Genomic DNA, 17612 nt, shown 5'->3' on the forward strand with positions numbered 1-17612 from the left:
GAGACACAGGAATATATGGGTGTCTAATTATTGCCAATTAGTGCTCACTATTGCTTGTTAAGTGCTGTTAACAACACTGATTGGCTTAAGCTAAATAAGTTACATGTGCTGTTATAGAATATGCTTGGATCTCTCTCTCTCTCTCGCTATATATATATATATATATATTTGCTTTCAATGGATTGAAATGGATGACTTGGATACCCCAACAAATTATTTCACCTAAAGCAGATTTTCTGAAACGATGATCAAGGGGTCCTTTTATTAAGATGCATTAGGCATTAATATGCACCTAACGCAGCAAAAAAAAAAAAAAAAAGCCTAATGTGGGATGCACTAAACGCATGCTAAATATTTTTTGAGGGGCCGTGTCAGGGATGGAGACTGGGCACTCCTACGTTAACCAGTTATAGCATCTACATTATCATGGGCTAACTGGTTAGGACATGGGTAAGGCAGAAGTCCTTATCGCCTACAAAATAAATGGTGGTGAATGTTCCTGTGGCAATTATTAAAAATGGCCATATGCTAATGGCAACATTAGTGTGCGGCCATTAATGAAATAAATAGAAAAACTGGGTTTTTAGGGACACAGTAAAAATGGCCGTGGCACACAGGGAAGACCCACGTAAGGGTGCGCTAAGGTCAATTTTTACCATACCGTAATAATAGCACCCCTAAATTATTACAATCTGTTTTCTTTGTCACTATGGAACGACACAGTAACTAGAATGGAGTGGAGGAGTGGCCTAGTGGTTAAAGCATTGGTCTTGACATCCAGAGGTGCCCTCTTCAAATCCCTCTGCTACTCCATGTCATCTTGGGCAAGTCACCTAACCCTCCATTATCTCAGGTACACGCTTAGATTGTGAGCTCAACAGGGAAATATCCAGTGTATCTGAATATCACTCGCCAAGAGCTACTACTGAAAAAAAGTATGAGCAAAAGCCAAATAAATAAACAGAAGAACATATTCTTTAGCAGCTGTGACTTCAGACCTCAGTCCTTCAGACTGAGGCCTGCAAAACGCCAGGTGTACATTATATAAACACTGTGTACATAACAACAACTGTCTATTGTTAATACAAGGGCTTGACCATTTCTCATCTTCTTCTTGTCCCGTAGGACCAGCTTGTCCACCTTGGTAAAAGTGGATAAATAAAGTAAACAGTGAGACGGAATTACAAAACAAACAGAAGACAATTCATGGCCTCTAACAAAAGTATAGTAAGTGGCTTCTCTTAAGGATGCTCAGGTGTCTCCATTTTTCTTCAGGACAGGTTAATCCAGTCCTGGGATTTGCTCCACTGCACAAGGGACTTGCAGTTCTGTTTTCTTAGAGAAATCAATAGAAAAATCAAAACTACAAGTTCATGCCTAGAGGGAGAAACCAGGACTACCTATGCCCTGGGCTGAAAAAGAAAGCTCTTGGCAACTCTGCTCCTTCTCACATCTTGCTTACGAATAATGTTGTATGATATACAGTCCCACTCATTCAATTTAGTCCACCAAAAGCGAGGCCCCAATTTGGGATGTAACTTCTGTAATCCCTGGTTAGGTTGGGATTACTGAAAAGAGTGAACCCTGGTAGAGAGCAGTGTTGCCTGGTAGTTGTGGTAAAATATGCGCGTTTTGCTTACAAACCAAGCACAAAACATGCAATATCAGGTCCTAAAAATAAGTACTATGTCCTGGGTGTCAGAAGGCAGCCCTAATACAGTGATTAACTCCTTCCATAGCCAATAAGGAAACAAAAGAGGACAAGAAAAGGAGGGACTGAGCGCTGGCTGACACACTTACTTGCAATGTTATCCTGGCGACAATTATGGGCAATCAACAGTATATCAAGTCAAACAAAAGAAAAAAAGAACAAGCCCCAAAATAAGCTACCTTTGAGTTCACAACCCCCCCCCCCCCCCAACCTCAAAAACTAGAAGGCCAAACTCACGGGAAGTAAGCTAGGTTGGCAACACTGGCTAGACGGAGTCACTGGGGGGAGTGACTGGGAGGTCCCTGGGTGGGAAGAAGCCCAGCCTATGGGAGGGTTTATGGAATAAAATGCAGAAAGATAGTGCCCATGTTGAGGTAAGTGACAGCTCTGGGAGGAGTTAAGAGTTGCATGCGAGAGCACATGGTCTTTTGGCTGTCTGAAAATCCCCTGCCATAGAGCAGGAGAAGAAAGGGGGGTCCTGTTGGAGTGTGACCTTTGGCTGGCAAGCAGGGGGTTACTTGAAATAGTGACACCGGTGAATTACAAGTGCTAAAGGCAGAAAAGGGTCCCAGTCCGGCAGCAGTGGGATTAGAACCCTTGGAGAGCTCAGTTCCAGGGTAGATCTAGAATAGGATCACCACTGGAGAAGGGTCGGACAGTGAGGGGTCTGAGCCCACTGGAGATATTTTGATTGAGAGAGGAGAAAACCGCCTTTGGGATTTAGCACTGCCTCCCAGGATAGGCTTGGAGAGGAGCACAACGGAACAACAAAAACTGATTTTAAGTTATTCAAGATTACTTCAATCGTGTTGCCAGTATATTAATTTACCAGCTGCTTGTTGCAGAAGTTCAATAAAAGTTGAATTGTTGTTAAGCTCCAGAGTGCATTGTGGCTCCTGGACTGAAGAGCTGAGTGGAACCCAGAATTGGAAAAGTGTTTCCCAAACCCCTGGATTGCCATTCCAGATCAATGACCTACCCCAGCTTGACTGAAAGTGGACTGGAAAGGAGGTGTGTGGTAAGAGTGGCCCGCGTGATAGCGAAGACTGTGAGGTTTGGAGTGAGACAGAAAGAGAACTTCTTTTGTGGCCTGGGTCCGAAGCTAGAATTGGATGAGACCCAGGTTACATTTTCATGCTACAATGGCAGTTACATGCAAAAAAAGCAGGTAAACGTATTCTGTAAATTAGCGCCTTAGTGTTCTACTGTGTAATTGCAAGTGTTGTGATCACATGGGAACGACATGGGCCTGTCTCCAAGCAATGCACACAACTTATACAATACTGCTGCATGTGCAGGATGTCACATTTAGGCACACTAATGTATGCCTGCTATTGACATGGCATAAGTGGGTGAGCCTGAATGCTGACACGTAACTGCTGACTTCGGTATTCCATAACGGATTTGGCATGCAAATTTGCAACTACAGAATACTAGCTTAGAACTCAGATTTTTGGCACCTAAGAATAGTTCTCAATCTGTATAGATTCTGAGGCTGAAGCTGCCAATGAATTTCTTCATCTCCTGGGCACAAACCATAACTATGGGACATGTTCAAGCTAAAATGCCACTAAATGGACAATGCGATAAATGTTAAATAAATCACCCTCAACAATATGCATGCATACGTATGCAAGTAAAAAAAAAACCCCTATAGCATCAATACTAGCTGCAACAAAATCCCCTTGCTAATATGGTTGAAGGGAAATGGCTGATTAAAATAGGTGATTTCTTTAGAACTTCCTCCTGCTCCCCCCTCCCCCCAAGTATCCTACCAAGCTTGTACCACCTGCCAACAGGACACATTCAGTACTTCCTGAAACCAATCTCCACACCACATAGAGGTCCCTGAGCCACATATCAAAGTACTCGCCCAATTAAGTTCTATCCAGGTACTGCCGCTGAATATTGGAACTACCCATGTAAACCCCAGCAGCTGCTCCAGACCCCAATATTCAGTGCTGGCACCGAATACCTGGATCTAATTCAGTTGGCGGCTGAGTACCAATGTCCAGTCAACTGAACACTGACTGAATTGTAAACAAATTATCAGTAGAAAGTGTGGCAATTTAGAGAGCCTTGGTTCAACCCTCCCCCTCCCCCCCCCGGCCATGAATGTCTTATGGGAAAGATGGCAAACTTATCCTCCTTTCATGCTGCCCCCAAATTCTCACCAACTTTTAAATAGGGTGATACAGTATCCCCTCCCCCAAGGACTTATCTCCAGCCAGATTTGGTAGAGCAAGATTCAACCATTTCATGGTCGGGGAAGGTGGGGGAGAACACAAGCACAAATTGCATGTATTTCTTATGGGTAAAATACCAATTCTACCCCCTCCTGCACTCCCTCCCCTAAACACTCACCAACTTTGAAAAAAGGAAAAATCTGTATCTCCACTCAAAGGTTTTAAAGAGACACACAGATTCACATACACACAAATCACAAAACACACAGTCATTCAGTACATCTGACAAGCCTCTGTACTGAATCGAGGCTAAACACCGAAGCCCACCATCATCAGAATACCCTCATTAATCTGGACCTTGTGTTTTTTTCTAGAGGAAAAAATGATAAATCGGCACTTTTCAGTTTTGATAAATTGGCACTTTTCAGTTTTATACATGCCTTGATGAGCAATCCCTTCAGCTTGCAATCACTTTAGCATATTATAGCTTCTGTTTACATGGGCATGTGAATCTGAGTGTTATGCACAGCAGGGTGAGCATTTAACAGGGCAAAACTGAACAGATTCATGGTCTGATTACGCAATGGAACTCCAGAGGTTGAAATGAGTCTCCTCCAAGACTGTGCACCATCAGTGCTGTACCATGGGTCTACAAATCCCAGGACACCAGACTTAACATTTTAATTTATTCAATTTAACATGGCCTTTTATAGCCATTAAAAGACTTGGTTCATGGTCCTCTTGCCACATCTCCTCAGACCCTCTAACTCCTTCCCTAACAATCCAATTGCAGCTGACAGAATTTTTTCATCCTGACACTGGTGCCTCTCCTGCCCCTGCGGTTCATAGCTCAGGTCAGCTGTTTGACCTGCCCGCTGCCAGTGGCGTACGAAGGGGGTGGGGGTGGGGCGGTCCGCCTCGGGTGCACGCTGCTGGGGGGGTGTCGTCTCCGTTGGTTCCTTGCTCCCTCTGCCCCGGAACAGGTCACTTCCAGTTCCGGGGCAGAGAGAGCAAGGAACCAACGGAGCCGATGCAGCTCCCAGCGACGTGGACTCGGGGGCGGATCGGCCCTCCCGCCCGCCCCTCGCTTCTAAACTAGGTAAGATCGCGCTCCGGGGGAGGGTGCGTGCCGGAGGGGGGGTGCGCCGTGCTGCACCCGGGGGGGGGGGGTGCGCAGTGGCAACCCGCCCCGGGTGTCAGCTGCCCTCGCTACGGCACTGCCCGCTGCCATCCACACCCATGTGACCTGCACAGTATTTCTGGCACTGAGGTTAGCCACAGTAAGCTGTAGCTTGTGGCTACCTGCAATCTCTACTTAAAATGCCCAGAAAATTTTCTTAAAGTAGCTTTGACCCTCATTTTCACCTAGAATTTTAAAATAAACACTGATGATTATATGAGCATTTTACCTTAACAATGATAAAATGATTAGATGTAATCCAGGGATGTCTGGCTGAAGTAGATCCTGTGCACAGAGAGGCCCTTTAACTAAGCCGCGTCATCTACCTGCACCCAATGCACTCCAAAATGGAGTTACTGCCTGGCTACCTCGTGGTTCTTGTGGTAATTTCATTTTTGGCACGCATCTGATACGCGCATGTGAAAAATAATTTTTATTTTTGGATGCACACCAAATGGCATTTGACGTGCATAGGTCATTACCACCCAGTTACCGTGTGAGACTTTACCGCTAGGTCAATGGCTGACGGCAAGGTCTCAGACCCAAAATGCACGTCCATTTTTGTCAAAAATTTTTAAAAGGCATTTTTTGCAGGCACGCTGAAAAATGGATCTGCACACGCCCAAAACACGTACCTACCCTACCGCAGGCCATTTTTCATCACACCTTAGTAAAAGGACCCCTATCATTGATAGCCTTGAAAAGGCCATCTGAATAATAAAAACTGGTTTGCCTAGTCTCCAGGAAGGAGGCTACCTGCTGGGTTGTGATGTCATATTATATTATGTTATTTATTTATTGGACTACTGTTATGAATTATTATATGTGCTACCCTTTTTTCTTATTTTAGCAGGTGTTACAAGGTGCTTTTATTAATTTGCCTGTAATCGCCATTCCCACGTAAAGTATTTTGTTTTATAACAAGCAGATTATAAGTAAAAATAAATGGTGAAGCTCCTTGGGAGCCCTCTGAACCAGGAAATGAATGGGTATCTCTGCTAGTATAAGACAAAGACAGAGAAATGAGAAGTCTTGCCCATTCGACTAACATAAAAAAACAACAACTTTTTTTCCCTATCACTGTAGGTGTCTCAAGATGTGGCAGTTTGTAATCCGAAAGCAGGCATAGTAATTACTTGGTAATGTTTAGGAAGGAATTCCTCGATGTTTATCTTATCCTGCTTTGCTTGAATCACACCAAAGATTTATTCATTTGTTTACACTGATGTGCAAGGTGGTTTTAATTGAGCTTCAGCGTTTCCATCCAACGAAACACTTTCAGCTGAAGGCAGACTTTTAGATGGCTGTGTGGAGGCCATCCAAGAAATTCATATTATAGAAGGTGGTGCTATATCAAGTTAACTTATTTTAGTGTAACTGAGGTTTGCTGCTATTTCCTTTGTGAATTCACAGCTTCCCTGATAATTGCCACATTCAAAAAGCAATCGAACAAGCCTCTTCAGATAATACTCAGGAGAGCTCTTTTACCAAGCTGCAGTAAGCACAATCTTAAAATGGCATACCGCGGGGTGTGCTGAGGGATCCTGAAGTACTTTTGACATATGCGTGCACTACTGGTGCACTAAAAAATAAACTTTTTTGCCGAGGGGATGTCTATGCTAATCAGTTAGTGCAGCTACACTTCCGCGTACTCATTAGCAGAGAATTAGCGCACGAGTCCTCACTGTACAAAATAGGTGGCAGTAAGAGCTCACACGCTAAGTTTTGTTAATGGCCGCGTGCTAATGGAAGCATTAGCGAATGGCCATTAAATCATAAAATGGAAAATCAGCCATTTTCTGTCTATGGCAAAAAAATGGCCCTAGTGTGCGGAAAAGACCCATGTAAGGCTACACTAAGGTCACTTTTTGCCACAGCTTAGTTAAAGGACCCCAGGTTGTGAAAACAACCTGGTTAATATTCAGCCAGAGGCAGTGAGGTTTTTTTTGTTTTAAATGCTGACCACTGCTGGGTAGAATAGCCCCAGACATCCAGTGCTGGGCCACTGGCCATATCCAGGCACCAGCGCTGACTATCTGGATCACTGGAGGTGCCCAGAAATGAGGTCTTGCACAGCCAATGTTCAGTGCCATGCCTGCTTAGCTAACGGGAAAAGCTAGTTAAGAAGTCCGACTTGCCTGGTTAACTAGGTGGGCAGCAACAGCAATGAATACTACCAGTGCCTGCATAAAACTTAAACGTTTGCCCTCAGATTGCCCCAGCACTGTTCTCCTGGTCTTTTCAGATCTATCCATGGCGTTCACTCTCTTCTTTTGCTACGCCTATATGAAATAGGTTTAGGGGGTAAGGTCCTTAGTTGGTTCGCCTCTTTTTTCACTGATTGGTCTTTTAGCGTGGTTACCCCTCCCTCTACCTCACCTACGGATTCTCTCACCAATGAATTATTCTGATATACTGTTCTGTAGTTAAATTATACAACCAGGACTGTTTCTAGTGGAATAGATGAGAATATATGATAGCCCTATTATATTATTTCGGCAACTTGACTAGCATAACTGACAATTTTATTTTCAATAGTCTGATGATGATGAAACAATAACATAAATATTGTCATGGTATATTTGAAATTAAGGCCCCGATGCTCAAAAGTAAACGCTGGCGCTAGAGGATATTAGCGCCATATAAAAGCCCGCATTTACCAGCGTAGAATGTTCAGAGGGGTCTAGAGTAGGAAAGAAGCGCACCAGGCATTAGCGCAGATAACATGCAAATGTAGTCAATCATGTAAATGAGGTCATTTTGTATTCCTCCCTAATGCTCAGAAAAGAACGTCCAAAACAAAACTGCCTTACTGCTGCTGCTACCAGTTTTGATTGCTTTTGGAAGCAGAAAGAAGCCAGAGCCAGGAGGAGATCAGTACCCACAGCATGGGACAGTTTAAGCCTGTGCAAGCCCTTAAGCGCTGGTTGTGAGAAACAGCAGACCCAAGTGAAAGAACACATTGGCGTCTGTTTCCTGTGTCTAAATAAGTGTCTAAGCTAAAAAAGAAAATTGAAAATGCTTATATTTAGGTCGCAGAAAACAGACATCAATGTGTGCTTCACTTTCAGGTTTTTTACCAGGCGCATGCACACAGGAGCCAAGCTTACCGTGGAAGTGTTCTTCGAATGCATCAAGCACGAGCCTCCTGTGCCAAAGCAAAATCCTCCCACAGAACTTCCTAATGCTCAACGCTATGAGCACGCCTGTATTTGCATCTCCTTAGCTTTGAACATTACCGCTTTGTTCTTCTGCCCTGGTCTGGCAGTATTTTTATTGTGCTATTTGGAACAGCGCTGGAGTTTTGAGCATCGGGGCCTAAGCGCAGTTATGCACGTAACTCAAATTAGTGCCAATTAATACCATTTATCACCAATAACTGGTTGATAGTGTCAATTAGAAGCTAATTAATCACTTAAGTTACACATGTAACTGTAGAAAGTCTAGAAACTGTGTGCAAAATTGTGCATGTTAAGCGTAAACGTGTGTGTTTACATTTAGTATGTGCAAAGAGGGTGCACTCTTTTTTGATAATGCATGCATGCATGCATGCATGCATGCACGAACTGCTGCCTATGCATTAGCCATCATGCATAATATATGGCAATGTCAGGATACTGCCCCTGAAACAATAATGACGACGAACCAAACCAAACCAAACCAAACAACGCTGCAAATGTCACCAAAAACAAAAACAAAGTGGAAAATGGTGGGGCTGCGCATACATACTAAGCATGAGCAAGAACTACACTTATGAGCAATTTTGTCTCACACCATCCAAGTCTGCCCAGGCTTACCCGAGTAGTATAGGCTGCCTCTGGATCATCTTCAAGCACGCGAGACATGCCAAAGTCCGACACTTTGCACACTAAATTGCTGTTAACCAGAATATTGCGTGCAGCCAGATCTCGGTGCACGTAACTCATGTCAGACAGGTACTTCATTCCCGACCCAATACCTCGCAGCATTCCGACCAGCTGGATTACTGTGAACCTGCCGTCATTTTTCTACAGAGAAAGAGGAAAACACGATATTGGATCATAAGTTGGGACTTTCACCCGTGGACAAATACCATCTGCTTCTCTAAACTGACACAGGACGTGGTAGTGAGTCACGAAGCTTGGGTGCATTGAGAAATTTCACTACTGCTTCCTATAAAATATGGAGGATCCTTTTTTTGTTGTTGTGAGATTGTAACATTGGAATGCTTTTAAAAAGGGCAGAATAAAATAAATCAGGCACACTCTCAATGAGACAGGCACTGTAACATAAAACACTTTCAAAAATCTTACAGCAGCCTAGAATTTTATTTCCTTAAGTAGTGTTAATAAACCTATACTTCCACATGCAGAATGAAGAAATTGTGCAGAAGTTTCCCATTTATCACTCTGCAATCACCTACCCTGAGGAAAGCATCCAAGGAGCCATTCTCCATGTACTCTGTTATGATCATCACTGGCTTACCTATAGTTTTCGGAAAGAAAAACACCATTACTTGATAAACACTGCCGTTAATGGGATAAAAATGGGCTGCATGCTATTTTATTTCCAAGACATCTGTCTTGCACCATCTAATTTAATTAAAAGCGCTAGGCTATTGCCTCAGCTGTGCAGACATGGAAATGAAATATTAAAGGACAAGTTCAGACTCCATCTGGCAGATTAACCCCTTGATTGACTTGTTTACAAGGGCTTCACTAACATGGCTGAGGGTCTCCAGGGGCAGTAAAAGTGGATAACTGCGTACTTAAGAGCCACAAAAGAAATTGAATTGTTGCAAAGAAGGCTTGGAGACAACATGATGAATTTTTATGAATATTAAACTCCTTTCCAACAAAGTACACGCTTGTGTTATGGAATTAAGCTTACCAGGTGCCTTTTGAAGCAGCTGGCACTAGAATTATAACAAAGTAACATAGTAAATGACGGCAGATAAAGACCAGCAAGGCTCATCCAGTCAGCTCAGAAAGGTGGCCAGGGTTGTACATGTAACTCTCTGAGGGTTACCCCCCCACACCCTTGTATTTAGGATTGAAACTGATGTCCAATGCTGTCTAACCCCCCCCCCCCCATACTTCTTCCTTTTTTTTTCCCTTTAACGTGAGAAAGTTCACATTAAGTTTTAATCTGTGGAAATGCTCAATACTTTTATTCCATCTTCATGCCAAATAGGAAACCTCTATGTTTATCCTATGCCTCTTTGAATTCCATCACTATTTCAACCCCACCAATTATTGACTGTTAATGACTCATTAACTAACTTATTTTTCATGCGGATCTCAGGATCATGTACAGTTTTGGGCATCAAAATGTGGGTTCCATTTATAGAATCCGGGGGATACTGCCCCACAATTTGATAAAACGTCTTTTCCATGTGTAGAACAGGTTTCACATACAGAAAACCCTTTATAAAATAACCCCTGTGTGTATACATTTAGGGGTCCTTTTGTAAAGTGCACTAACGGATTTAGCGCACGTTAACAATTAGTGTGCACTAAATGTTTAAAAGGCTCATACATATAAAATGGGCTTCTTAGCAATAGTGTTGGCTAATCATTAACACACCTTATTAAAATGATCCCTTAAGCTTTAGTAGGCATGCCATTAACATGCACATGATACAGAACAGTTTAACACGGCGGTAAGTGAGTAATTTTGGTCTTCATCTGGATCTAGACAGGAATTACAATGACAAGAAAGAAAATGCTGGTAGTCTAAAAAGAAATTGTCACAATATAGTAATGATCTTTAAGAGAGTTATTTCCTTGTCTATTGCTGAGCAGATAAGGACTGTGCTGCAAAAATGAAACGCATAATGCTCAAAGCACTGTATGTTGAAATCTCCTTAGTGAATTCATAAATAAAATAAAGATATTAGATAAGCAAGGGGGGGAAGGAGCCAATTTTTTTCAATATCTTGTCCATACACATAAATGGGCTCATTTTCGAAAGAGAAGGGCGCCCATCTTTTGACAAAAATCGGGAGATGGGCGTCCTTCTCCCAGGGTCGCCCAAATCGGCATAATTGAAAGCCGATTTTGGGCGCCCTCAACTGCTTTCCATCGCAGGGACGACCAAAGTTCATGGGGGCGTGTCGGAAGCGTAGCGAAGGCGGGACTGGGGCGTGCTTAACACATGGGCGGCCTCGGGCGATAATGGAAAAAAGAAGGGCGTCCCTGACGAACACTTGGCCAACTTTACTTGGTCCTTTTTTTTACAAGCAAACCAAAAAATGTGCCCTAAATGACCAGATGACCACCGGAGGGAATTGGGGATGACCTTCCCCTACTCCCCCAGTGATCACTAACCCCCTCCCACCTCCCCCCCCCCCAAAAAAAATGTTTTTTAAATATTTTTCCAGCCTATATGCCAGCCTCAAATATCATACCCAGCTCCATGACAGCAGTATGCAGGTCCCTAGAGCAGTTTTAGTGGGTACTGCAGTGCACTTCAGGCAGGCGGACCCAGGCCCATCCCCCCCACCTGTTAAACTTGTGGTGGTAAATGTGAGCCCTCCAAAACCCACCACAAACCCACTGTACCCACATGTAGGTGCCCCCTTCATCCCTAAGGGCTATGGTAGTGGTGTGCAGTTGTGGGGAGTGGGTTTTTTTTTGGGGGGGGGGGGTTGGGGGGGCTCAGCACACAAGGTAAGGGAGCTATGCACCTGGGAGCTTTTTCTGAAGTCCAATGCAGTGTTCCCTAGGGTGCCCAGTTGGTGTCCTAGCATGTCAGGGAAACCAGTGCACTACGATTGCTGGCTCGTCCCATGACCAAATGGCTTGGATTTGGTCATTTTTGAGATGGGCTTCCTCAGTTTCCATTATTGTGGAAAATCAGGGACGACCATCTCTAGGGATGACCATCTCTAAGGTCGACCTAAATGTGGAGATTTGGGCGTCCCTGACCGTATTAACGAAACAAAAGATGGCCGCCCATCTTGTTTCGATAATACGGGTTTCCCCGCCCCTTCGTGGGGACGTCCTGTGAGGACGCCCTCAGGGAAACTTGGGCGCTCCATTCGATTATGCCCCTCAAAAGAGTTAAAAGATGCATCTAACTGGTTGCTGCTCTCTTTCTGATAATGGACTAGATTCGGTAAATGGTACCCAAATTTGGGCACTCCCCTTCCCAAAAAATGAGCGCTGAACGCTATTCTCTAAATGGGTCTGCAATTTGGGCGCTCTTTACAGAGAAGCGCTTACTGCCGAGATCTGTGCCCAATTTTGGGTGCAAGGATTTACACCAATTGAACCCTAGTGTAAATCCTTGCACTTAAATTAGGAGTGAATCTCCCGTATTCTCTAATACTGTAAGCATCTGTAGTGAATGCCCCCGATCCACCCATGCACCTCCCATGACCATGTCCCCTTTTCAGCTGTGTGCTGAAAATTTACACTCGCATCGGCATAGAATAGCACCTAGCAAGATGCGCATTTAATTTCCAATTGTTGCCAACTATTGGTGCTAACAGGCTTGCTATTCAATTAAACTGAGCATGCAAATTGGGCGTGTAACCCAATTTACCCGTACAATTTTAAGCGCCACTTATAGAATTCCCCTGAATATGTATAATGTTATTATGGGAGGTAGTTACTAATGTACGTTAAAGAAATTGCATAATTTTTGAACTTTAACGCACATTAAAAGGCAAAATCGTGTTATTTTATTGTACTGCACGTTAGTTGAAGATACCACGAGTTGCATAATAATGAGATGCAAAGCATCTCATTATTATGCAAATTGAATAACGCAGCTTGCGCTTAACTCCGCAAGCTGCAACATTCTTAGAAAAATAACACCAGCTGGTACAGTAAGAGGTATCATTAACGTCTCTGACAAATTAAGTAAAAAGGTTCCTTGGCTCATTAATATTCCACATTTTTTTGTGACCACAGAGCATTTCTGACTCAAAAGATAAATTCAAATGAGTATTTAGTTAAAGTGCCTCAACAAAAACACCCCTCCTTTGTCAGTGAACAAGGAAAAGTGGTTCTGCTTGGGTATGATCAGTTAATGCACCTATAAGGGAACTGGTTTAGGAAGGATGCGATCATCTTGCTGTTAATAGCAAAATGTTGCTCAACAAGAAAACTAATGAATTTCTACATCTCTCCTGTTCCACCTCTGCAATTTATTTAGCATTTTTAATTTTGTGTTTATTAAATGCATCCATTTATCACAGCACTCACAAAGCCTAAAGGAAGAATGAAGATGAATGCTGTTGCCAGTAAACAGCACTTAACTGTAGCAGGGGCTGTGAGCCTCCCATGCTGACTGCAGCAGAAGCAGTGATTACCGGGAGCAAGGCAATGGGACACGGCAGGTCACCCTCTCTATTCTGCGCAAACGATTTTTGTATCATTTCACTTCAGGTACTGCAATTACACTACACAAATAAATCCATCCTGTTCTAACTGCTACAGCAATACTACCTCCAGGTTGAAACCTCATTGCAATGATTTTTCTGAATCCATTTACCGAGCTGCTATGAAAGCTATGATTTACTTATTAAAATTTGGCTATCCATTCATGTGTTGAATGCACCAAAGTGGGTACAAAAGAATGCATGTAATAAACCCTTAATAATACCCAGCAATAAACAGTCCCCCAAAACAACACATTTCAAGATAGTGTGATCATCAAAATCCCACAGGTTCTCCCTAACTTAATCCCAATGATGTATAGCCATGATAACTCACACAATTTAGCCATACAATAATAGTAGTGAATCCCCACCTGTAAATATTTGATCAGGCAACTAAACTTTAATCTTCTTTTTGGAGTTCAAGAGTAACCTAATGGTTACAGCAGTGGGCTGAGAACCAGGGGCGGTTTATTCAAATCCTATTGCAGCTCTTTATAATCTTCAGCAAGCCACTTAACCCTCCATTGCCTCAAGTATAAACTTAGGGCACATGCAGAAAGCTGTCCTGGGCTGTAGCACACCTTAACGGGCAGTTTTACCAGCTCAGCTTGTTAATGGACGCTGTACGTTAAGAGACTTTTTGCACTGAGGATTATACCTGCAGTAGACATCAGTGCATTGTCTATTGAAATGCATGCTAAAGAGCTTATGAGCTACCCTGCACATGTAGGGCTTTAGGTTGATGTCTACCGTGGGGGTTCAACACCAGAAACCTATTGCCAGGTCTGAGGCTGGTATAGATCCCCCATACTCAGCATGAGCCCATCTCCTTCCCCTCTGCCCCACTCTGGCACTGACCCAACCCCCTCCCCTGTGATATTTAAAAAAAAAAAAATCTCCTGTGGCAACCCTTCCCCTTACATGACTGCCCCCCTCCTCCCTTCCTTCCTCCCGAGAAAAATATTGCCCAGGGTCTAGTGGCACCCCTTCCTTCATCCAACCAGAATTAAAAAAAAAAAGTCCCCATCACCCAACTCCCTACCCACGTTCCAAGCTCACCCTGGACCTTGAACAAAGCAGGAGCGATTCCTACTCTCTTCTGATGGCCCCCGGCCCCACGCAGTGCATCCTGAGATATACTGAGCAGGGCCAGTTCGCCATATAACGGAATTTCTCCCCTATATTGCAAACATGCCCTGCCCAGAGCATCCTGGGAATGCACTGCGCAGGACAGTGGCTGCCATTTTGGAAATTAGGGTCCGGAGGCAGGAGTGAGCTGGAATCACTCCCGCTTTCTTCAAGGTCCTGAGGAGGGCTTGGAAAAGGGAGTAGGGGGATGGGATAGGTACCACCAGGGACTTCTTTTTTAAAATTTTTGGTTGGGCAAGGGGGGAGGAAGGGGTGCCACTAGATACCAAGGGGACAGTTTGAAGGAAGGACAGAGGAGGGCCTATCGGTCCTGGTGGAGGGTAGGAAGGAAGGCTGACTGGTGCCAGTACTGGTCCAAGGTGTGGGTGGGACACTAGACACCAGGGAAATTTATTAATACTGAAGAGGGAACGGGGTTCAGTCAAAGGGAGGGGAGCGAAATCAGGGGCCGGTGTAGACTGCCATCACCTTTGATTTTAGTTACCCTTTCTGTCAGTGCCTCTGCCAATCATGGCTCAGGCACGATAGGAAGGGTGACATTTGGCAATGAGCTGCAGATTACGGTCACAGTTTTAACACAGAAGTAATTTGCAAGCTCATTGCTTACTGCATCCTGCAGCAATTATTTAGAGGGAAACTCGCGTTAAAAGCTGAGCGGTCAGCAGCTGTAATGTGTAGCTTTCTGCATCGGCCTCTTAGATTGTATGCCTCTGGGGACAGAAAAATGCTTACTGTACCTGAATATAAATTGCCTTAAGCTTCATCTTAAAAAGGCATGAACTAAATCTAAAATCCCTTCCCTTGAAAACTCAGTTACTTGTTTCAAAGTTACTATATGTTCTAATAGCACTAGGACAAAGCCCTAGCTAGGAGCATCAGAGGGTTCTAGAAGGCTCATAAACCTACAAAATATCAAGATAGAGATCTGGAAACGCAGTCCAACAGAACAGCTATTAATGACATAACTGAATCCTAGGGTGCAGTGAAAAGGAGAAGGATACTGCAAAAAAGCAGTAGACATGCCTGGTATTTTCTTCTTTTCTCTTGCTCTTTACATCTAGTTTTTACCTTTTTCTTTTCATTTTAATAGTAGCCAAAAATTGAGGGACATATGGGTGTCTGAGAATTTGGTTCTGACCCAGATTACTTGTTCCCATTCTTTCATTTGCTCGTAGTAATCCATCTGTTATATGAAGCAGCAAGGCCACAGAGAGATTAAAATGCACTTGGATTGCAGTTAATGTTATACAAACGCCATAAGTTAAAGCCTGCAGTTTATTGAAAGGCCACCAGCTGGCACTGTTCTGTGCCATGGGTGCAAGTAAAATAGCTAAATGTTTTCTCTTATTACCCGTCCCTTGTATTTTATGTTAGTTGCTTTCTATGTTTAATGACCATTCTCAGAAAGGAGCTACTCACTCCATGTCTCAAGCTATAATAAAGTGAAATGCCCTGTACACTAAAGTTCTGTTTCAGATTCCTGCAGCATACTGTTCTTAGGTAACTAAAATAGCAGCTACCACTAAAGACAAATTTTATATCACAGATGAAGCTTTACTTCTAACCACACTGTTGAAAGCCCGAGAGACAATTGATTAAACCACTTGGTCTTTACTGAAGAGGATGTTGGGATCATAACTGCACTGGAAACCTTTTCGATAGTAATGATTTGAAGGTACTTTAAAGCATGTTACTGTAAGTCTAGAAAATGTTAATAGATCAAATTGAGAAATGTAAGAGCAACAAATCACCTGGACTGATAGTACTGACTTCAGTGTCCTGAAAGAGCTCAAATATGAAACTGCTACTAGCAATGTGTAACCTTTCGTTTCAAATGGCCACAATACCAGAGGATAAGAGGTTGGTCCAATGTAATGTCAATTTTTATGAAGAGAGCTAGGGGTGATCCAGGAAATTATAGGCCAGTGAGACTAATATCAGTGCCAGGCAAAATGGCTGAAGCCATACTAAACAATAAAACTACTGATCATATACACAGATACAGCTTAAAGGGAATGTATTAGTATTGGTTCAGCAAAGGCAAATCTTATTTAACAAATTAGATTTTTTTTGAAAATTTAAACAAACAAGTGGATAATGGTGAGCCAAGTTGTAACGGGTACAGAATGCTGCAGTGTGAGTAATATTTGCTGCTGATAAATATAAACGTATTATATCTCTTTTGTTACGCTTGCATTGGCTGCCTTTAGAGACAAGATTTCAATTTAAGGCAGCTGTTCTAACATTTTAGGTGCGGCATCGAGAAATCCCTGCCTATCTGATGGCTTGTTTTTCTTTTTTAAATCAAAATATTTTAAGACCTTATAGAAATCAATATCTTTTAAGTTTTCCTTCAGTTCACGGAGTCAAAGGCAAGAGAATTCTACAAGCTTCTTTTGTTTATCAAGTAGCATTATGTTCAAACTCTCTCCCTCTTTTTATTAGATGGACAAAAGACTATTTACAGTTTAGGAAATTGCTTAAGATGTTTTTATATTAAAAGATGTTTGTAGTATTTGGAGTTATGATCAATTTATCTGATATGGAGTAGTCTAGTGGTGGGTGCAGAGGACACTTGTGGTGGAAACCTCCAAAACTCACCAGAAACCCACTGTACCCACATATAGGTGCCCCCTTCACCCATAAGGGCCACTGACGTTTTGCTTTTTGAAAATAGTTACAGCGGCTATTCAGATTTGGGAAATTTAGCATACAACGTCCAAAGTCTGACTTAAATATCATATTGAAAATGCCCCTCCATGCAACTTTGTAAGTCTAAGTGCTTAAAAAATATGCCTCTAGGTCACTTAGAGGTCCTTTTACCAAGCAGCGGTAAAAGGACCCCTGTGGTGGCATTGGCACACGGGTTTGCCATGCACCGAGGCCCCCTTTTACCACCACCGGTAAAAGGCTTTATTTTAAAGAAGGAAATGGCCATGTGGTAAGTTTAATACTTGCTGTGCAGCCATTTCCTGAGGAAGCCCTTACCACCTTCTATTTAGGAAGAAGTAGGGGCTC

The 17612-nt window shown here is 43.1% G+C and overlaps 1 protein-coding gene across 2 annotated transcripts in view; it reads right to left on the minus strand.

Annotated features, from left to right (window-relative positions):
• Positions 1-17612, minus strand: part of EPHA4 (EPH receptor A4) — a 269461-nt gene that overhangs the window by 32973 nt on the left and 218876 nt on the right. For both annotated transcript variants that reach the window (XR_003943502.1, XM_030215596.1), the window contains exons 12-13: positions 9480-9541; positions 8875-9084 (exon numbers count right to left, since the gene is read on the minus strand). Coding sequence is in view for 1 of the 2 variants with exons in the window: in XM_030215596.1 (XP_030071456.1) it covers positions 8875-9084; positions 9480-9541 (272 nt within the window). In the remaining variant the exon portion in view is untranslated. The remainder of the gene's footprint in view (positions 1-8874; positions 9085-9479; positions 9542-17612) is intronic.

The sequence above is a fragment of the Microcaecilia unicolor genome, chromosome 10 (assembly GCF_901765095.1).
Source record: "Microcaecilia unicolor chromosome 10, aMicUni1.1, whole genome shotgun sequence".
NCBI lineage: Eukaryota > Metazoa > Chordata > Amphibia > Gymnophiona > Siphonopidae > Microcaecilia > Microcaecilia unicolor.